This window comes from Pseudochaenichthys georgianus, chromosome 16, assembly GCF_902827115.2.
Source record: "Pseudochaenichthys georgianus chromosome 16, fPseGeo1.2, whole genome shotgun sequence".
Taxonomy (NCBI): domain Eukaryota; kingdom Metazoa; phylum Chordata; class Actinopteri; order Perciformes; family Channichthyidae; genus Pseudochaenichthys; species Pseudochaenichthys georgianus.
The window spans coordinates 32,517,379-32,539,261 of NC_047518.2; the positions used below are offsets into that span (position 1 = coordinate 32,517,379).

The 21,883-nt window shown below is 40.1% G+C and overlaps 2 protein-coding genes across 7 annotated transcripts in view; one reads left to right on the forward strand and one right to left on the reverse strand.

Annotated features, from left to right (window-relative positions):
• The window catches only part of rgl2 (ral guanine nucleotide dissociation stimulator-like 2), a 30,131-nt gene extending 27,780 nt beyond the window's left edge, over nt 1-2,351 (reverse strand). For 2 of the 3 annotated variants that reach the window (XM_034101934.2, XM_034101932.2), the window contains exons 1-2: nt 2,096-2,351; nt 200-366 (exon numbers count right to left, since the gene is read on the reverse strand). In XM_034101934.2, the coding sequence (XP_033957825.1) occupies nt 200-358 (159 nt within the window). In that variant the 5' untranslated portion in view covers nt 359-366; nt 2,096-2,351. Of the gene's footprint in view, nt 1-199; nt 367-2,091 lie in introns of all 3 variants that reach the window. The other variant, XM_034101933.2, reaches the window with a different exon arrangement.
• phf1 (PHD finger protein 1) overlaps nt 1-20,233 on the forward strand; it is a 32,642-nt gene extending 12,409 nt beyond the window's left edge. For 2 of the 4 annotated variants that reach the window (XM_034101939.2, XM_034101935.2), the window contains exons 2-15: nt 6,149-6,227; nt 6,359-6,440; nt 7,061-7,147; nt 8,101-8,195; nt 8,719-8,867; nt 9,451-9,546; nt 11,233-11,301; nt 11,621-11,744; nt 12,326-12,393; nt 12,886-13,023; nt 14,712-14,790; nt 16,295-16,410; nt 17,068-17,154; nt 17,576-20,233. In XM_034101939.2, the coding sequence (XP_033957830.1) occupies nt 6,150-6,227; nt 6,359-6,440; nt 7,061-7,147; nt 8,101-8,195; nt 8,719-8,867; nt 9,451-9,546; nt 11,233-11,301; nt 11,621-11,744; nt 12,326-12,393; nt 12,886-13,023; nt 14,712-14,790; nt 16,295-16,410; nt 17,068-17,154; nt 17,576-18,011 (1,704 nt within the window). In that variant the 5' untranslated portion in view covers nt 6,149 and the 3' untranslated portion in view covers nt 18,012-20,233. Of the gene's footprint in view, nt 1-5,004; nt 5,561-6,148; nt 6,228-6,358; nt 6,441-7,060; nt 7,148-8,100; nt 8,196-8,718; nt 8,868-9,450; nt 9,547-11,232; nt 11,302-11,620; nt 11,745-12,325; nt 12,394-12,885; nt 13,024-14,711; nt 14,791-16,294; nt 16,411-17,067; nt 17,155-17,575 lie in introns of those variants that run through there. The other 2 variants (XM_034101936.2, XM_034101938.2) reach the window with 2 other exon arrangements.
• Nucleotides 20,234-21,883: the final 1,650 nt, after the last annotated feature.

A 21,883-nucleotide genomic window follows, 5' to 3' on the forward strand; every position in this document is an offset into this window, starting at 1 on the left:
CCTCTTAATCCCCCAGCAGTGCCGTCACATCACTTTACTGTGTGAACAGAAGAAACACTAATAAAGAAGGCCGGAGATTGTCAGTTCTCAAACAGCACAGAGCAAAGCTGTGAGAAATAAACTTCATATCACTTTCTGTTAGACACTCAAGTGACACAATGATGGATGTGTTTCACTGAGGCGTAAGGAAAACACTCACCTGTGAAGTTTCCAACTCATCGCTGCCGCTCCCTCTCCTTGATTGGTTGCTCGGGGTGCCGCTGTCAGACAGTAAGGGCCGGTAGCCAATGAGAGGCACAACGCTTGACTCCACCCCCGGCAGGTCATAACCACCTGTTCGCAGGTTACGGGGGAGCATGGTGCCAGCTGCCACAGACAGGGAGGACATTAGGAAAGAAGTACTTCATGCTCTCTGAGGCAGCAGTTCAGGTTAACATCTTGAGCGTGTGTTGGAAGTGATAATATGAATTTGTGTACATGATAGTACAAAGTATCATTTATCATTCTAGATAAGTATAGAGAACAGGAAAGCACTTGCTGCCTTTTATTTTTAAGTATGTGTAAACCTCACAGAATGGTTAACTGGCCAAAATATATTTCTTATTTAGATCATCTGGCAGAGGTCTGCTCCTGTCGAAGCTTTAATACACAAGTTTTATGCACCACATAATATCTGCTCCAACTTTCAGTTTTAAATTGAGCCTTCGTCGGGGCCTTTTATTGAATTATCTTTAAATTATCCAATCATAGCATATTATTGTTTTTCTATTATATTTTAGTATTTTTTTAAACACTTTGCTGTGTTACTATAAATATTACTAATTGTTGACACAAAGGTAGAAAAGATGGGTTTTTCGGTCTATTTTTCAAAAATACATTCCGATGAATGTATTGCAGCTTTTATTTCCACGCCCTGTTTGTAACTCTCTCACTATGAATATTCTGAACTTCTCAAGATCAACATTGGTAGCCGTGACAGGCAGAGTACCACCAGCTTTGAGTGCAAGTCCATGACATTTTAAATGGAAAGAACACACTACAGTAAGTTAATGGCAGCTTGGAGGCCAGAGCGTGGTTAATTTGTTTAACACACTCATTCTGCCTCACAGCAGGTCAGGATTTGCATAGCAACCCCTCCTTCCATTTCCCTTTCCTTACTTTGGTATTTGGATCGCCATGAAGATACATCTAGTAAACACTATTTCAGGAAGAGAGGTGTAGGAGGGAGAGAGATAGCAAGGTTGACACAGTATATATGTGCTATGGAAATGAGACCTATATATTCAATACATTTACAGATAAAGGATGTGTGCGTTGAGTTTATTTCGTTTTTTCTCTCAAGCATAGTGTGCAAAATGGCTGTCAGGTGGCTGCTGTAATTAAAAGTGCACCGAATCAATCCCCTACAGTGCCTGCTGACGCTTCTATCCTGGAGAAAATGTCCTTTCGGGACCCCCTGGCAGCTCTCACAGCTCTGGATAAGAAACAACAGGGGCAAAAAAGGCTCAAGTGTAATATAAAAATGTGCTGGCACTCTCAACTTTCCATTGTGCTTCTCTCTCTGACTCCTGCAGCTCTGTAGAATGTGTTCTCCTACGTAATGATCTATCATTGCTGTAGATTTCTTGTACCATTATAATATTGCTTAAGAAACTGAAGTCATAAACAGTACAGTTTATGTCCCGACCAACGGCCATGCAGAGTTCTGAATGCCTGCTATTCACGCTCTGCCCAAAGCAAACAACCCATATGACTGAGTTGTACACACACTCATACTGTTAGCTGTAACTAGGTTACAGTTAAGTCCCAGCCCAGAATGCTCCTTTTCTGCTCAATAATACCGCCATAGGATGCTGGTTACAGTTATGCTAAGTCCTATAGAGATAGCTTCTGTCACAGTAGGTGATGTAAATAAAGCCTGTGAGGACTGTACAAGTTTGTACCTGCTGACACTCCTATTAAAACACACACGATTGACAGATGTTGATATGTGCTTCCTATATTAGTCACTACATGAAGGGAATTTAAACAAACGCAGCACAATTAACCGAATAGAGGAACAGAAATGAAGGAAGCTGTAATTCAACTTACTTACTTATAGCCAAGTGTCATTCGTAGGATGTGTGTTATCTGGCGTTGGTCAGCTGGATTCAGGCAGCATCGGGTGACCGCTGCTGCTGGGTCGGTGTCCGGCTCAGCTGAGGAGAGTCGCGCCCATCTGTGCCACCGTCTCCGCCGACAACCACGAGGGTCTCCGTCCCCCCACCCTATCTCTCCCCTCTATCAGTGTCCTCGCACCGCTCGTGTGTCCAGCTTTCAGCAGCTGATAGCGCACTTCGGACAAGCTGTAAACTCCCTCTCTCTCCTCCTCCCCACCCCCCCTCTCTCTCTCTCTCTCTCTCTCTCTCTCTCTCTCTCTCTCTCTCTCTCTCTCCTCTCTCTCTCTCTCTCTCTCTCTCTCTCTCTCTCTGACGTCGCAGTTCCTGTATGTTGCGCTTTGGCAACAGCCCCGTCTCTCTGGGTGGTGCACCGTGTGATGATACTGTAGCCTACGGCTGAACGCCTTTAACGCACTGCTCCTGTAGGGAGATGTGACTTCAGGAATCGAGGAGAGAAACATTTGCTGCAAGACACGAAAGCATTTCCGCACACACGGCTCTCGCGTAGGCACGCACGTAGCGTTTAGGCTACACACGCGCTTTTCTGTTGCCAATGACAGTTCCTAAATCTGTAACTTCCCTCGCATCATCTAACCGTACACTGACCTTAATTCCAACATTGCAGAGGCTATTTATAACTTAATTTAAATAAACTTGGTGCATGCACTGTAAAACAAATCATGTAATGGAGGCAGTAAATTGCTGTATTACCCACAGTAATTTACTTTGAATGTGTAATACATTGTGATACTGTACACATTATGCTGCATTGTGGGAATATTATCCTTAGGCGGGAAATGCACCTTCGATGTTGATACTGTTAACAAAATACCGGATCGCTAAAGTAAAAATACAGTAATTTATAATAATCCACATCCTAAAACTTTAATGTAAAGTTTGACTGTGGAAAACAATTAGGCCTATTGGCTCAATTACTTACTAGTCCTACTATTTTTAGATGTATCCATAATCTGATTCCCCGCATGTTAAAAAACAAGTTCAAATGTGCCCTCTTGGATGCCAATACAGATATCGAAAGAGTTTGTAATGTTTCATTCATCTTGCCTGAAACACACATTTGGCTTGACATGCAGCTGAATATGTGTGTGTTTATGTGTTTGCCCATGAGTCTCATGGTATCTCATGACACTGATCCACACAGTATATTGCTTAAGCCTCCTTTGATTAATTGACTGATGCTCTTATCAGTGGGGGTCAGACATGCCGATAGACTAACTGAAGTTAGACATGTTGTTGCTGTTACTCAACTGTAAGGCAATTATGAATGGGTCTGTCTGTAACCAAAAGCCCCCACCCCTTCATTACACCATGGCATAATGTGATGGTGATGACCATGTGGATTATTTTAAGGTAGATAGATATAAGTTATTTGTCCCCATAGGGAAATTGGTTTTCAGCACAATTGTAAGTTATTTAAACAAAAAGCACATTAACCGAAGCCAGCAAAAAACACAGTTCATACCAGTTCAACTTTATTTGACATCAAACTGGTTTAATGTTTTTGTCTTGGGACTCTTTAAGACAAGCACTGCCTGCACATTTTGGGCTCTGATTACATTGCAGTAACTAGAAATGTATATTGTCAAATAAATATGGTGGAGTAAAAACACTGTAGGGCCTTCTTAAAACTAGTGTCCTCGTAAAAGGTCAATAAAGGTCCGTCGTCTTCTTAAAAAAAAATTGAAATACTATAAGCAGTCTACAAATACCTCGAAATTGTATTTAAGTGTGAGTACTTGAGTACAAGTACATAGTTACATTCCACCACTGCCTCTGATGCAGGTTGGGAACTAGTATCACATCATGTCATCCTTTTTTACTTCAGTTTCAAACCACTGACCCTGAACATCCCCAGACTGATCAGAGTTTCTGTGCTTGTATTTGCACGCCACCTGGTGGATTGATTTGGAAATTGGCACTTCACCACTTGTTAATCTGCCAGGGGCCATTTTGAACCGCACGGTGTTACCACACGCTTGACTGGTGTGAGTAATGTGTAAGGAATCCATAAACAAGAAAAGACACATACAATAAACAAACCAAAACGTGGCTTTGACACACGTGCCTGCAGACAAAGCGTGTTCAAAAGCAATTTATCTGTGAGTATAATCGACTGTTACGCTCAATTAATAATTATTGTTGATTATGTGACTTTGACTCTTTCAAATAAGTGTAGGCCTCATGTTTGTCTTTAATTATGCAATAAGCTTTATGTTATTTATTATAGATTTAACGTTTTGCATGTTTGGTTTATCATTACCCATGACTTTAGATAGTATCAGTTCAGGCGCATACTCATATCTGAACAATATTTTCCATCAATTACATTCCGGATGTCTGGTGAGTGGAGGTGACCCTCTGGGTAACACATCTCTCCTGCAGATAGGGTATTTGTCCACTTCGGAGTTATATCTTCAGCAAAGGGCTATTTTAAATTTAAATTGTATAACAAGCAAATGAGTGAGCTCATTATACTTACTATGACGACCGTGTTATTTTAGACATAAGCATCAGAAGAGATTGTATAATGTCACATTTCCCCAATAATAAAGACAGCAAACACACTAAATTCCTCTAGGTAGCCTATTATACATAAATATTGATGAAGAGTTTGGCGCTTCTTGCTCGGGCCTCTTAGTTTGAAAACTTTTCTCCACGGGTCTCCTAAACTGGCTGGATGCTCGTGTTTGAGCTCAATTAATGAGGCGGCTAAACTCATTAATTGGCCACTTAATTGGCCCCCGTCGCTGCGCGCGCTGCTTCCTTTGGCTTTTAGCGCACCGCCATGCCTCCCCCTGCCGCCAGACATCACAATCCCACCTTGTCACAACGATTTAGGGTCAGTCTCTCAGACGGGAAGGTGCTCTCGCCGCGGACCCCCCCTCCACCTCTGGATCCCCCCCTCAATCAGTATCTCCCTCCCACTCTATCTCGGTGTTTTATGTCTGCGTCACAACAAGTCGGTGTAGAGCGCGAGGCAGGGATGATGGCGTCTCTGGCGGCTTGATTCCGCCGCTGCTCTGACAAACCCGCCTTAATAGCATCAATAGGTGGGGGGGGAGAGGGGGCTAAAGCGACGGGAACATGACGAAACGGTATCGCGGAGGACGGACAAACTAGGCTGAGAGACGGACGGACAGTCAGTCACCCCACCTCCTCCCCCTCCTCCTGGCTGACGGCTTGACTGACACACACACTCGTGGGCGCTTGGCACAGACAGGGACATACATGCACATCCTCCACTTTTTGGAAACACGCAGGGCTGCGCATCCAAACGGGCAGTAATTGGGCAGAGGAGATCCACAGCTCATGAGGGCATTTCATGTCCAGCCTGCCCAGGAATCACTGTGACCCCGACGGAAAGGAGTTCGACTTGACAGGTACCCTTCACTGGCACTGTGCAATTTGCCTGATTTCCCTTTGAATCACAAAAGGCTACATGCACTGTTGTGTATCCTGCGTCTGTCTTGAGTGCATGCACTGGAACAAATGCTTGAGCAGAGATAATGCCTGCACAGTCATTTCATGCATCTATTCAAGTTTTTCAGATGTTGGGAGAGAAGAAGACGAAAAGTGCCTGGCAGATGCTTCAAGTAGCTGCACAGTGATCTTTGCTCATTCAATCAAACTGTATTGCAGCAGTCATCATGCAGTGTTTTCTTTCTGTGTGTGTGTTTCATGTGTGCAGTAATCATTTGTCTCGCTCTCTGGTTGTGTACTCACTCTCATCTTTCACTGTGGTGGATACAGGCTGTCGCTATGCTCTGATCTAAAAGGAAGTGGAGGGGGTGGGGGATTTTAACCCCTTTGCACCGAAACCCGCCTGTCTGAGAGCCAGGCGTAACGCCGGGGCCATAAACCCCTCTGTCAGCAATGGCAGCAAAGTATTCAGCGAATAAATCGGATTTCCATTTCACATGAGCCCTACTCTCTCTCCCCCTCTCTACCCGCTCTGTCTCTCTCCTCAGGATGGGGGGAGTAAGTGAAGGAGATGATGTGTTGGCTCGATGGAGTGATGGACTACTGTACCTCGGCAATGTGAAAAGAGTAAGTGCGTGTGGGAGTGTGCATGTGTGTGTGGCAGGGGGACTTTTCAGTGAGTGTGTTCACCTGGATTCTGAAAAGACTTCCATTTAGTTTTGTCAATCATTCCCGCTCACCTGCTATCTTCCTCTCAGGTAGATGGAGTCAAGCAATGTTGTCTGGTGAGATTCGAGGACAACTCGGAGTTCTGGGTACTGAGAAAGGACATTCACTCGTGTAAGAAGAACTCTCTTTTTCCCTTCCCTCTCCCCTCATCTGCAAGAGTTAAATAGCTTTCAGTTGGAAGCACTTAAGGTGATAAGATGTGGTTTTTGAATGCATAGATGCTCGGCTGAACTCATACTAAAGGTGGTTGTTTCCACTTTTAAACTGCATGAGGAGTTAGACAAATACCTTTTCCAATTTTGTGATAAAAATGTTATAATTTTCCTCGGGATCTCAGAATTTTCACTCATAGAACAATGCAGAAAATATATTACAGGCACGTTGTAGGTTGTGATACTGAGTATATGCATCTGGGCATGTTGTGATTGGTTTATTAGAGTCTATTTATGAATTTATTAGACTAATGACTCTTAAGGGAGATAGTGCCCCCACTCCACCTTACATCGAGTGAAAGGGGGAAGTTGGATGCTTGTCAGGACCAAGCTGAATATCTGCCCGTCAAATGAAGTGAAATCTGAAAGGGTGCAGGAGACACTGAAATCAATGAGGTGGCAAGGATGTGAATCAATATACATAAATTAATGCAGTTTACGGCTCTCTCTCTGTCTTCCTCTTTCACATTTACTTCCTCCCCTCCCCTGCCTCTCTCTGTCTTTCTCTGTTTGCCTCAGTTGCTGCTGGAGTGGAAGAAGTTTGCTGTATTTGTGACGCTCCACCTCTTAAAGAACCCCTCATAAATTGTCTTAAATGTCGCCACGGTAAGGAAACACGCCTTATCATACGCTGTCAAATTCTGGTTCTCCGACACTTCTTGCACTGACCTTGAAGATTTGACACAGTATTGTAAATAATAGTGTTGCAGATTTTTAAAAAGACACACAGAAACCATACATCGTAAATGATGGATATGAGTTGTTGCACCTGTATCATTTCTAAAATGAAAATGAATCAGATGCCCGAAGACATAGAGCTTATGTCATAGACTAAAACAAGATGTCTTTATTTGGGCTCATTGCCAATTTAAATATCCACTCCAGACATATTTTAAGACCTTATAAAACTCTGCATTAAATTGTAAAGTAAGTTTGATTTGTTTTTTGTCTATTTCTTAAAACTACATCTGCTCCTTCTCCCTTATTGAATTATCCAGGATCTAGGAGTAAGCACATTTTATTTTGTCCTATTAAAAAGTTTTAGCTACTGGGCACAAGATGTCTCCTACGTCATTGTAACTTCCGCACAGTAGTTGCTCTGGCTTCCAAACAGCTGTAAACTTAGATTTTACATGAAAAATAGTCATCTGGTGTCAAACTCCACACAAGCCTCATTCTGCACAGTAAAGTTAAAACACAAATAAATAAATATAACGTTTTTGTGTAGGACAATTTTAAAAGTGTGAAATAAACAGAACTGCAAGTGGGAAGAAGTTTTCCAAACCCTCAGCCACAGATTTCACAATCAGTAAAGGGCAGCAAAGTTAACCATCATGTCTTCATCGCTTTGTCAGACTAGGTGTGATGGCACTTAGTCTGTTTTGAGGAAAAAGCTGACAAACACACTGCCCTCTCCCAAAAACCATATTTAAATGTTTCGCATGCCCTGAAACAAACCAGCAGAGCGCTAAACATGGAGCTTCTCTGCCATTATTGTCACTCAATCTGTCTGTCTTGTAAACACAAATTAAACGCTCTGCCTCTTCCTCCCATTACAGGTTATCATCCAGAGTGCCACACGCCAACCATCGAACCGGAAGCTGACAGCGATTCGTGGATATGTCGGCAATGTGTCTTTGCAGTCGCAACCAAGGTCAGGCTGCTAATCTCTCGCTCTCACACTCAAGGGAAAAGACATTCAGCGTGTAATATGGGAGAAATCCAGTCAAATATATTGGATTTGCTGCCACTATACTGTTGGGTACAGCGGAAAATGGGTTTATTCCAGGCAAAAGAACACTAATTCCCTCAGTATTGACTTCAATATTAGATGTTCTACATTGTGTCCAATAAATTGTGAAGAATCAATAGTGGCGAAGCTGAAAAACTATGCTGAAGTTGAGAGAAGTAAATTTAAAGTCAATCAATCACATGTGCTCCAGTTCTGTAGATACGAGATGACAAAGCACCCGGTTAATTGTCAATCGGTCAATGTCCATATCTCATTGTCCAGACTTCCGCTGTTTCGGACACTATCTCTCATGGCTGACCTACAATGAAACGAGACGGATTGCCTTCTCTCCTCCGAATGTGATCCGTTTCCCTCGCTGCTCTGACATGACAGTGATTTGAGGGGTCACAGACCAATCAGTTCTGTCCTTAAATTGTCTTTTCAGAGAGGCGGGGCGCTCAAACGGGGACGCTTCGCCCGGCTCATGCAATTCATGAAACTCCGGCTTCCCTACCAGCTGTCGTCTTTAGACTGGGACCAGCAGCATCTGACCAATCAGCAGCAGTGCTACTGCTACTGTGCCGGACCTGGAGAGTGAGTGACACTGCAGAGGCCAGTTTGAGAATGAATGAATGAACAGTTCATGTGTGCTCTTTAACATATGGCATTTTCTCTGAAAGCAGCATCTCATCTCATCAAGGTTTTTTTCTGATTTATTTGCAAATTGGATACAGCATATCTATATATTTATAGATAGACACGTGTCAAATTGAATTAGCAGGAATTATTTGAGTTTGTTATGACTTTCTCAAAATGATATGAGATATGAGATTTTCACTTCATCAGTTCACTGTCAGGTAAGTTGTAAATCAAACAATGTGTCACACTAAACTTTTGTATGCAATTGCTGCTCCTCTGCTTATGTTGCACTCTTTTTCTTATGTGTCAAATCCCGAAACATCAATAAGTATAAAACAAACTCCCAAGTGGCATGTGAGTAGTTGGATCCAATGGGAGTTAACACCTGAACACACATTTCATCTCAGAAAATGTGAACTGTCAGCTGCAATCACCAGGCTTCTTTCTTTCCTTAATTATACATATCATGTCTGGTGACAGATGTTAGACACATCCATTAATTCATGTGTTTAAAGTCTCTCCTGTTGTTGGCCTGCAGGTGGAACCTGAAGATGTTGCAGTGTGCGAGCTGCGGTCAGTGGTTCCACGAGGCCTGCACACAGTGTCTGACCAAGCCGCTGCTGTATGGAGACAGGTGCGTTACCGAGCATTCAACCATCGGATTTCTTAATATTCTGAATTATAAATGTTTTTATTAAATAGTTGATTTATTGGACGTTACTCTCAGAGTGTGTCACGTCTCAAATGCACTCAGAAACTTGGCTTGAATCTTTTGTTGTTTTTTAAAGCAGTTTTGTACAAGGTCAAAATAAAAACCTTTTCATAATAATATAACAATAGTAGAGTGATACAGTGTACTCTCTTTAAATAAGACTTCATTAAAAATATTTGAATTAAGAAAAAACTAAGAAAAGAAAAAAATGAAATAAACATAAAAAATTCAATTGTAAGGGTTTTACTACAATTTCTCTCAACATAAATGTGGATACTGACAATTGATGGGTCAATATTAGCTGACACTGTCATGTCAATATATATAAGTGAGGATCTGATGTGACTCCTCTGTATACCTATTTTGCGTTGATCAGAATATTTTTGGGGGTCGGATTCTCACTCTAATTTGACTTTGTACAATATCAAGGTTGGATTGAGCAGAAACCTGTTTTTGCAAAATAAGTAAATGTTTACAAATGTATTATTTTCATTTTCAAATAATTTGCCGACTATTTATTTGATCAATCATTTTAATGTATACAATTGTGAAAAAACACCCATCACTATTTCTTACAGTCAGGGGTGACATCTTCGATGTGTTTGTGTATCTTCAGGGTTTTTAAAATGTTGGTTGGTATACACAGTTTAAAATCATGTAAAATAGAAAAGCAGGACATTTAAGCATCAACTCTTCTTAGCAGTAGATTGCAGTCTGATTAAGATATTCAGATGAACGCGTCTACATGACAGCTTCACTTGTCACCTAACTACCTTAATTAGCCGTAGACTAAATCGTTAGCGTGCATGCTAATGGATCACTGACTTACACACTCGGAGCAAAGGGACAGTGACAGACAGCAGAGCAGACATATCATCTCTCTGGTAGTTGTTCAGATTTGATGTCGGGAGGATAGGCAAGATGCTGATCGCGGTGCAGTCTGATAGGCTGCATCTCATGCATGTAATAAAATGTATCCATCCATGAAGTCATTATTGTCATTAACCATCTGTGTTAGCCCACTGGGCCCTCCACCCTCCCTGACACCTTGTTATTGCCCAAGCTGTCTGAGGGGGGAGAAAAGGAGGGATTAGATTTAGATTGACAGTCGGGGGGAGCGAGGCCGGATTGGTACAACATCTGCTGAGCAGGTGATGGAGGAAGAGTGAAGACTGAGCTCACAGTTGGAATAGTAAGCATGTGCTGCCGTCATACTGTGTCTGCGCTTTATCTTTCCCAATGACCTTCACACAAACACATGCATATAGAAGGACAGACGCACACATTGTTGTTGTGGTGTGAGTTTCAGGGTCATTCAGAACAGCATGTTATCATACTGAAACTAATGCACCTGTCTGTTTATTTTTAGTTCAGCCTGATTTATATGACAACATATCTATAGAAGAGTGACTTATATAAACAGCAAGGAAGGTACAAATGTGAAACATCAGAACGTGTATGAAGAACACAATGATAAGCAGTCTGCACAAAAGATGGCAGCAAGTTTTTGCGTTTTTAAAACAAAAGAAAAATAATCTTTTTTAGGCTGAATTATATTGTATAAAATCACATGATGCTAATTTTCTCTTTTTATTTATGTGTTTTTAGGTTTTATCAGTTCCAGTGCTCAGTATGTACAAAGGGACCAGAGACCATTCAAAGACTACCCATGACCTGGTGATGTTAACCATATCTTTATTGAAATCCTTACAGCAACAAAAAAAAAAAACATAATTAAGTAATTTAAAACATGCTTTATTCAAATTTCAAATAATTAATACTTTGTTAAGTACATTTCATGTCTAGTTTTGAAGAAAATGGAATTGAGTAAATGTATTAGAATAATAACCTTCTAATAGAAATGTGGTGTATTAATCCAGGCTTTTCAAATGTCACTGCAAATTGAGAAAGTATTTTTCCAGCTTAATTTTTGTCTGTTTTGTATTTTACCTTTTTCTTATTATCGTATTCTGTTTTCCTTTCTTTTGATATACAGGATGGATTTGGCTCATTTAGTGCTCTACCATCTCTCGCTGTGCTGCAAGAGGAAATACTTTGATTTTGACCATGAAATACTGTCCTTCACCAATGAGAATTGGGACTCCTTGCTCCTGGGCGCGGTATTGATATTTCCACGTTTAAGCACCATGATGAAATGATGTGAAATGCTGCCAGCCTTTTTTGCTTTTGAGACTTAAAGCCTATTAACGGCATTAAAGTAACACTTTTAAGTACAAAAAAGGATGACCTCTACATCAGCTTAAAGGGAGTAAAAAATTGCCTATGACATTGTATTTTTATGATCTACAGTAGGACACTCTGACCAGTATCTGCAACATAAATGAGTTGTGAGAGTGCTGATGCTCAAATGTGCGATATCACCAACTTTAAAGTCTAAAGTTGCTCCACAAAGAATAAACAGGAAGATAAAATAATACTCCAGGGGGAATCATCTAAGCATTACCTGTACATATATCTGAGGCTTTGGGTTCTCCTTTAAGCTCCTTTTAAGACATGTTTGTCCTGTCAGCAGGCAGCATGTTCTTTGAGCCATTAAGCTGCAACAAGTACTTGTATAAATCAACAATATTGCTTTCAGCGACTGTAAACTAAAATGATTCTATGCATTAAAGGTTTTCTGTCCAATAGCCGTCCACAGTGTAAACACAGCTCTGATTTTGCATCCCTGTCTGTCCTCCAGCTCTCTGACACGCCAAGGCAAGACCGCTGTCACAATCTCCTCAACGCTCTGAACTCCCACAAGGACAGGTAAGTCAGCGCACATGATGAGAAGGATAAACACCGACCACACATGACTGGGTTGTCGAGTAGCACTTTGTGAAAAGAGGGGTCTTCTTAATGCTCCGTTATTTGCAACGTAGTACATGCAGGCTTAAATGTGGGCCTTTGAATAAAATGGATTTGACAATTCGACCAGATGAAACTGAACACTTTTTGGTGCTTATTTTGTAGAAGAGGACACAACTAGTTGTTATACAATCACATGAACCAGTCTTAATTGCTTTTAGTTGGTTTTCATTCAACTTTGCAAACAGGGTCTGCTTTAATTATGTTTATGTAATTACAAAGTCACTGAGTTCATGAGTCTACTTTTTCATCAGGAGAATAATTAAATATTCTTACACAGCATTGAATAAATGTTTAGCATCAAAGAGGAGTAATGAAAAAAAACACGCATTAAGTGTTGGTATATTTTAAGAACAACAGGCTGTTAATGCGGCTTCTTTAATGTCGCCGCAGGTTTGTCTCTGGAAAGGAGATAAAGAAGAAGAAGTGTCTTTTCGGGCTTCAGGTCCGAGCCCCGCCTCCGCTGACGTCTGATTCGTCGCCCCTCATCACGGACCCACCTATCAACATCACGCACCGGAGAAGGTCAGTGTAAGGACAGCGCCTCTCTTTTCTGCTCTTATCTCAATAACAGCTCAGGGCTTCCCACAGGGCGTATAGTCATTACGCATGAACAATTAGCGTGCAAATCAAAGGGCTGCACATTTCAGATGGCAGCAAAAGTATCAGTGTCTTAATATTCTGCAAAAAGAAAGTTAAACCTTCCTGTGTGCTTACGTTCGTACATCTATAAGTGTGTGTGTCTGTGTGTAACTATGTGTCCTCTAGCCTGCAGACATTTTTCATTTTAAATCATTTTGAGCATTTAGCTGGGGATTATTCAAACTGAATTACAATGGAATCATGTGCAGAGGAGCAGGGAACAAAAAGTTGTATTATTTGAGTCTCTAAAACACAAGTATAACGTTGTCTTACATGGAAACAATATTCATATCTCCAGTCATTTATCTTGTAGTTCCTTTTGCTCATCTGAATAGCTACGCACTGTTAGTTTCCTGTAGTCAGCAAGACAACACTTCTTGGTTGGCATCACTTCACCTCTCTTTCTTACAGAAATGTAAGATGTTCAATTTGAGTGAAGTCAGTTTTTTCCTCCTTCAAATGGATGATGTTTAAACGCCCACATGAGGCAACACATATTAGTTTATTCCTATTCCAGGGTTATTCGCTGACTAAATGTACATTTTTTACTCACACTGCTGACATATCAACCTACGTTCACTCAAATATTGTTAAGAATGTAATATAAACAAATGTCAAAGGTGTTTGCACTGTTAGCAGCTGGCACCAAATATAGTGGTTTTGGTTTTTGGTTGGTCAGTTTGTCAACCCTGAATTATTCTACAGTTTGATCCAGATTAACTTAGTTTCAAAACTAATGACATGATTTTCTTTATATAAGCTGTGGACATTCAAAGCTCATAGAGGCTGAACCGACACTCCATGAGCTTTCTGTTTTCTCCTCTGCTCAGGTCAAATAATCACAATTTTAAAACCAAACACTGGGGAAAAAATTATCTTTGACATTTTTGAATTGACAAAATATGTTGAAATCATCAATGCTCTCCAGAAGGCAATCCATTTCCATGTCAGACACCCATTGTCGTTGGTGCCACAATGTCAACTGTATACAAAATATATCTCTTCATCTTTTTTTGCTAATGTTGGAGTGTATTGGACAGTTGACAGTGTAAAGGCAGATTGAAATGGGTAAAGAGAGGGGGTTATGACATGAGCTATAATCAAACCCGAAACATTGCAATTATGTGGCAAATTATTACCAAAGTGCTCCAATTATCATGCAATTTGCTGAAGAAATATGTATACTACTACAAGGATATATCCCTACTACCTTTATGGCTCTAATTAAAGCTAAATGTATTCCATTCAGTGTTACCCAATTGAGGGTTGTAATGGACATTTGAGCCTCTAGGGGCCTCTTTGGGGGTTTTAGACATCAAGTCTTCTTTGCAGGAGACGCATTTCCTTTCAAGCCGAAGAAACAATTATTGTATTCTTTCCGTAGGTTTCCAGCTACCTGCTAATGGGCTTATATGTAATGTATTTTATTAATAGAATACATCAAAATCACTCATTATGTTTTACACCTCTCCTAGGCTTCTATGGAGACACAATAATAAACTAAACATTGCACATTGGGACTGAATGCGTGTGTTTATGCTTGTATTTTCATTTATGTGTGTTTTTGTTTTCTTCAGCCCGTTGTCACTACCCTGCCAGAGGAGAGTGGGGGGGCCGGAGTCTCGTAAATCAAAGCGTCGCATCATGGAGACACAGGTCAGTGCCTCTGTCTCCAGATCAGGGCGAGGAGGGAGGTGTGGGCCACGAAAGCTCTCTGATTCTTTTTTTTGATGCATCCAGGTAAACAGCTCTGTGCGATCTTGTCAGTCAGACTGTGATGAAGGTTCATTTCGCAGTCTAAATCAGTCCGCGTGTCTTTAACACCCTGTGCAGCTCAGTGATTCAGTATTTTCCTTCTCTTCTTTGCTTCACTTTAATGCCTGCTGATGCTCTAATGTCTATGGTTAGAGTAAAGGTGGCATGTGAGAGATGAAGTCTGTGTGTTTGGCTCCGTTAAAATGTATAATTTAAATACAAACGTGGCTTCACAAAAACCCACTCATGTATTTCATCAACATCTGCAGTTCAGCACCACATTTATCATGATGATCAAACCCAATTCCCAGCGGATCACCCTGGCACAGTCAACACTGCATTTTACTATAACTGTTACTATTTATACACAGCATCCTTACGGTGAATGCTCATTGTGTCCTCCTACACAACACTCTGATCCGTCATGTGCACATACAGTAACCCTGGAACAATGCTCTCCACAGAGCTTTCGTTTTCACATCCAGGCTACCATTGTGCCTCTCTGATTGATGCTAATCTCTGCCCGTCTTGGAGGAGCAGGTTTGTTGTCGTGGGGGAAGTGAGATGGGAAGGAATGCTGATATGTATAGCCTGGGATCACTTCCAAGTGCACTTTGCAGTCGATTACAGTTTGGCCAGGTGGCGCAGGCACCTCGGCAGTGCATCATTGACAGAGCACATCCATTTAAAGGCACAGACGTCGACAAAGGCCACTGAATAATAATCTCCCGTCCTAATAGCAATGCTAGAGAAGGGAGTGCTAATGGTCTAAGTGTGGCGCTATATGTCACAGTCCAGCAGTAAGATATGCAACGTGGCGTCCCCCAAGACGACGTTTCCAGTGATTGATTGCTCTAATGAAGCTCTGATGTTTTTAGTTTTCATGGGTCGTGAGTCTGTGTCTCAGGAGAGCTGCCTCGATGAACAACCAGCTCCATGGGATGAGCTACGGCTACAGATGATGCGTTCCATTCATGCTTTGTGTCAAATAATACTGTGTGCTTTACTATACCTAGTTTAGTATACATACATACAAATTGGGTATATTAGATTGCTGTTATTATTTCCTGAGATGCCGCTTTTCAAGCCCCTGAAGGCATTTTAGGCAATTCTCATATTCATATTTGTGTACCAGTTGCAAATGATACATTGTCTTTTAAAAAAGATATACATGTGAAAAGAAATAAAGAAACTCGCATTCAATAATGCTATTAGTCTATTTATATTGTCATATCTGCCTCAAGGCCATGCAGGAACAAATACTCTAACAATACACAATGCATATCAACTCAGTTTTACATGTTTTCACTATGAATTTCCGCATGCTCCATATGCAAAATGAACTTTATGAAGTAGGTCTGAGAATGGAGCTATCGGAGCTTTTATCTGTGTCTCTTGTGCTCAGGTTTGTCCCCCCCCAGTTGCTGCCAACCCCATTGAGCTGCTGCCATGTTGCCAGGGATACATGGGAGGGGCCAGCCTTTACAACTCCAGGAAGTCAGAGGAGGAGCTTAGTTTAAGGTAAATGAGGTTTTATTTAATATTTCCCAATGTGGTTTATGAATTGATGCTTTTTTATTGGGTTTGAGAAGCATTCAAATGTCAGGTTAACTTTGCAAGTGTAATTCGACAGAAATAAACCTGGCAAAAACACAAATATAATCTACCACAGCCTTCTTCCCCCAGTGAAGACTTTAAGTGATGTGTTTTTTAGCCATATTAACTTTGTAGTAAGTAAAATGAAGGTGGGATTATTTCCTTGGTAGAAAATATTCCCAAATAACATTTTCAACAACAGATTATAAATGTTTCAGTCACATAATAAAAGTACAAACACCTCTTCTACCCTGACTATTTCACAAGTCAGATTGCACAGAAGTCTTTTAGAAAATAACCCTTGATTTATTACCTCATTAAATATTTCTTAAAGACTTAACAGTCTCACTTAATTAGTTAGAAGTCTTCCTCAATACAGCATAATGTTAATAAATTATGGTCACATTTAGACTAAAATAGACTTTAAAGGAGCATTTACTTTAGGATGTTACTTCTTGTGATTGACAGTTCACAGTTATTTGGAACTAAGCCTTTAAATGATGAAAACTGGATGAAAAATGTTTTTGTGTTTTAAGTTTCAAAGCAAGTGCTGTCTTCAACAACTGTGCATCTTTTCCACAGCTCTCCTCCCAAGCGGATGTATGCCCTCTACCACACCACGTACAACGGAAATTCTTCACTCTCCAGGAGTCTTCATCACTACAACAGGTTCTACTCTGTCTGTTCATTTCTTCATCATCCTCACACTCAAACAGTTGCTTATGTACATATCCAGCAACCAGGGAGACACATCAGCATTTATTTAGAATGATTTTTCTTTCCACCTAATCTTCTGTGTTCAGTCCCTCCTTTCTGTCCTTTGATCTATTGTTTTTATAAAACATATCGATTGGAGCATCTTTAAGTAATTCATCCTCACGACATGTGAATGGTACTTTATGTTTATAGTCATGAAAATAGATCAGGCTGTACACATTTTAAAGCAAGTAACAGTATATTTGTGGCAAACCTTAACAAACATTCCAATAAAAATATGGTATTGCCTTATGTTTCCTTATCTGAATTAGAAGGGGAACTACACCTACAGGATTCAGTCCCTGTTCCTGACTCCTGTGATCTCTTTTCCCAGCGTGGAGGACACCTGCAGAGTACCACCACCTTGCTACCCTTACCCCCTCAACTCCAATGGCAGCCTTCACCACCACCCCTACCAGCACCAAAACAACCACCAACACAACAACCAACACCAACAAAACCACCAACACAACAACCACCAGCACAGCCTCCAACACAACCATCAACACAGCCAGCAGCAGCAGCCTGGGCAGAAGGAGCTGGAGCCCCTCATCCTACGTGAAATGCCCCCATACCAGGCGGACAATGGCGGAGAGGGTGGTGTAGGTGGAGGAGGAGGTGGAGCAGGGGGGGTTGTAGTTGGAGGTGCAGATGGGACAGTGTCCAGGAGCTGCGGAGGAGGGGAGGCAGTGAGGATTTTGGCGAGACGCGTCACACCAGACGGGAAGGTGCAGTACCTCGTGGAGTGGGAGAACGTGAATCTGTACTGACACACGGAGAGTAAACACGAGACGCAGTGACTGTTCGCCACAGGAATACTCTCTGTGTGATATGTGGCAGTGTTTGAAGTACAGACAAAACAGAAAAAGGACAAAACAAAAGCCTCTACACGTTGCAAATCCAGGTTGCTCTCACCTCTATTCTACAGCATTATAATTCACTACTCGTTACTAAATGTCCCTTTTTGCTAGTGTTTCTCTGATATTTGTACTGTTAACTTTGGAATATGCCTTTGCATTTATCATGTTTAACGGTGATGAGGGAAGATATTTAAAACTCTGGAGGATTTGTAAACATTTGGAAATCAAGAAGAGAATATCTTTAAGTGTAGTCAACATTTGGTTATACATCACTGGATAAGCAACAGTTTAGTCAAATGAATAAAAAATATGCTTTTTGTGAAAATGTGAACATTTTCAGTGTTTACGCTATACCTTAATGTGAATATACACCCTATTTTGCATTAAACTATAATCATTATTGGCTTATGATTCTCACTACCAAATCAATGATTAGTAGATACTTTAAATATGGAGAAAATTCAAGATTGAACTCCTTTGTTCTTTTTAAATAGTTTTATAAATATGGATAGTGACAAAGCAAGTAGCTCATTGATAAATGGCTCAGTAAAAAATTGATGGAGTTCAGTCAGAAAATTGTCCCAGAAAATACATTTGATGAATTATCAATTATCAGTGACGACAGATGGGTGGTGGCTCATGAAAAAAGCGGTGACCTTTATTTGCCATATGGTAGTTTAATGCCTTGCTTAAAGGCACATTGAAAGCAGTGGTTAATCCCTGCTCGGACAAACAATTCTGTGGAGGTTTTTACATTTTCTCCTCATCACTGTATGTTAATAAGAGATTGTATACATGTTATTACGGGGTTACTTATTTGTTTTGTTAGATTTTGTTACATAATTTAAATTAAAACTACTGTACGTATTAGACATAGGAGCCTCAACAGGGCTTTTGTTTTATAGATAAAATTATATATTCACAATATATTGCTATGAATATCTTTCTTTTATTTTTTTGACGTGGTTGCATAGTGCCTAAACGGGTTGTGTACCTGCCGATTGGTCTGCTGACTTTGGCCGACCAATCAGACGACGGATAGATGAACGAGGCCATGTTGCTACTAAACAAGAGGATGGCACTTTGTCAGTTAAGACTTCATTGGTAAACATGGACCAGTTATATAGTTGAGTCGTTTTTTTTAATCAGAGCAGGACTGTGATGTTACTGTACATTCCAAACAAACAAACAAACAACAGTTTGAAGTCATCAGAACGGAGAATATTTTCAGAGATTGCGTTTCTTTGTTTTACTTTTTATGGGTGTTAATTGTTATCACGATCAGCTAAAGGTCAGGTCCAGGTTTAGTTTGTAGGGAGTTCAAAGTAACAGTACAGGTAAAGGAGACACTGATAGGCCCGACTCCTAACTCAAACCCATAGTTTCTTCCAGGGTTTATCACAACCTTGAAAAGGTACAACCTGACACGAAGTACAAATGCATAAGTCAAAGCCTGACTTCTGCTCAGATGTGCAAGTGAGGTGCTGAAGTTGGATTTTACAGGTTACATACATCTAGAATACTGTGGTGCAAGTTTCAGAGTTTATATTTTATACAGAGGTTTATTTCTGGATCTGCTCAATAAAACGTACACAACATATATATTTCAGTTTTAACTTTCAGGAAAGACTACTACAGGTTTGGTTGAAAAAGCAAAAGATGCATACAGCATTTGTACTGTTATAGTCAAACCAATGCAAAACTCAGATTTTATTTAATTGTCGACCTCTCTGTTAAACTAGTGCACATTTCATGACAGTGACATTCGGTTGATTGCGATTCTCATCCTCCTCAGTGACTATTTGACTGTAGTTTATTAGGAAGGGGTGTGTTGAACCTTTCTAGGCGAAGGTGATGAATGTATTTGTGTGTTTTCTATGGTATGTCTATACCCGTCAAGTGCTTGTTCTAGGTTGTACTCGAGGTGGAACCCAACCCGATTTGTTAAAAACATAAAAAGGGAGGATATAAAAACATCAACATTGAGGAACATCATTTACTTTGGGAGAGGTAGTCTTCTTTTTCTGATTAGTAGTCAAGTCCAGGTTCAGTTTGATGTACTTTTGGAGAAATTACGTTTGTTCATGTATACTCTGCGTTCACACCTAATATGTAAAATGAATAATAAAAAAACGTTTCACCTCATGCAATGTGTTTTTTTAAATGTTGTTACATACGGGTTATCATTACTTCTATAGATTATACACAGTCTACTTATACCTTTCAGTTTTGATCAGTACTATATTTTGAGCCAAGTACAAACCAGGAGAGCGAACTAAAACTAAACCAGGAACGGAATAAATGTTTGTAGTATAAATGAAGACAGGGTTAGCAGAAAATGATAAAAATACTCCATCACTTCAAATGATTCGGCCAAATAAAGCTAGACTAAATAAACTTCTTCAGTTGATATGTGAAGTGGCAGATAGAACAACACAATAAAGCTCCTGTTTGGCCTTGGGATCAGTATTTGTGTCAACTCAAGGACTATTTATTTATTTATTTATTTCCCTTAGATTTCAACCACATGTCATGATCTTTATCAATGTATGGAATTGAATCAGTCGCCCACATCTTTTTTCAGAAAAAGCAAGTTTAGCTTGTTACTTAGTTTGTCAAATAACTTCAGACTTTCTCTTGCTGAAAGAAAGGATGAATATTTTCTTTGATAATGATGTGAAACAACTGCAAAACGCTTAATTTAAAGTGGACACAGGATAGACATTTTGATTCAAAACTTCATAACAATTTTGATTAATTCAAATAAGCATATAACACTTCCTCATCTCCTAATTAAAGATAACTTCCGGCTTTTTTTTAAAACAACGTGGGGCGATGACATGTGGTTCCCAGCTGGAATTAAACCGGTGAAGTTGCGAGAAGGTTGCTTGTGCTGTAACCATTCAGCCACCAAAGTGCTCTTGTTTTACCAATACATCAATACATATCAGGACAATTCAAATGATATCTAACAATGCTATGTCGAGTCAATTTAGTTACAAAATGGTGTAAAAAAGTGTGTCAGTGAGCAATAAAACACATAAATCAATGGATAAATATTAAAAGATTTGAATTGGTTATCTTGTCCATTCTGCATCACAGTGTTACAGTTATAAGTTTGATAACGTTGTGTCTCTGCAAGTTGACGTATAGTTGAATTTCTTCATCTTCATTTTGATGTTCTTTTTCTTTCAAGCCTTTGGTATCAGAGATGGTCCAGTGGTATAGACGTCGAACCAGGTAAGCAGAGATGTGGGTTCGAGATGATGGACCTGAGATACTTCACTCAAGTGCTTGTGTACAGTATGTGATGAATGCATGTGGTTTCATTTGTAGGCACAAAAACATCAGATTGAACGTCAAAACTCAAAACGTTGCGATCTCGTCGCCAATAAATGTTGTCTTTTTTCATTGATGCATACAGTAAGAGGGTTTTTATTGTTGTTGTTTTAAAATAAATCTTAAAAGACTCTTAAAAGTTTCTTCTGTCTTTTTTTTAGCTTATCTTAAATTCCCTCATAAGGATATACTTATGGTGTGTCTGATAGTATGAAAGCCACCTCTTAGCTTCATTTCAATTAAATATGCATTATTTCTATAAAAAGTAAGGGGTTCCTATGTCATTATAAACCAAAAGATGAATTGGCGGCTCTAAGATGATCTCTACAGCACTACTTAAACATGTTATTACACAGAGCAGACGCTTTCTCTTTATATATGTATCACCTCTTTTTACCTTGAAGGCAGCATTAGACTGAGGCTGGCTGTTTTTATTTTCTCAA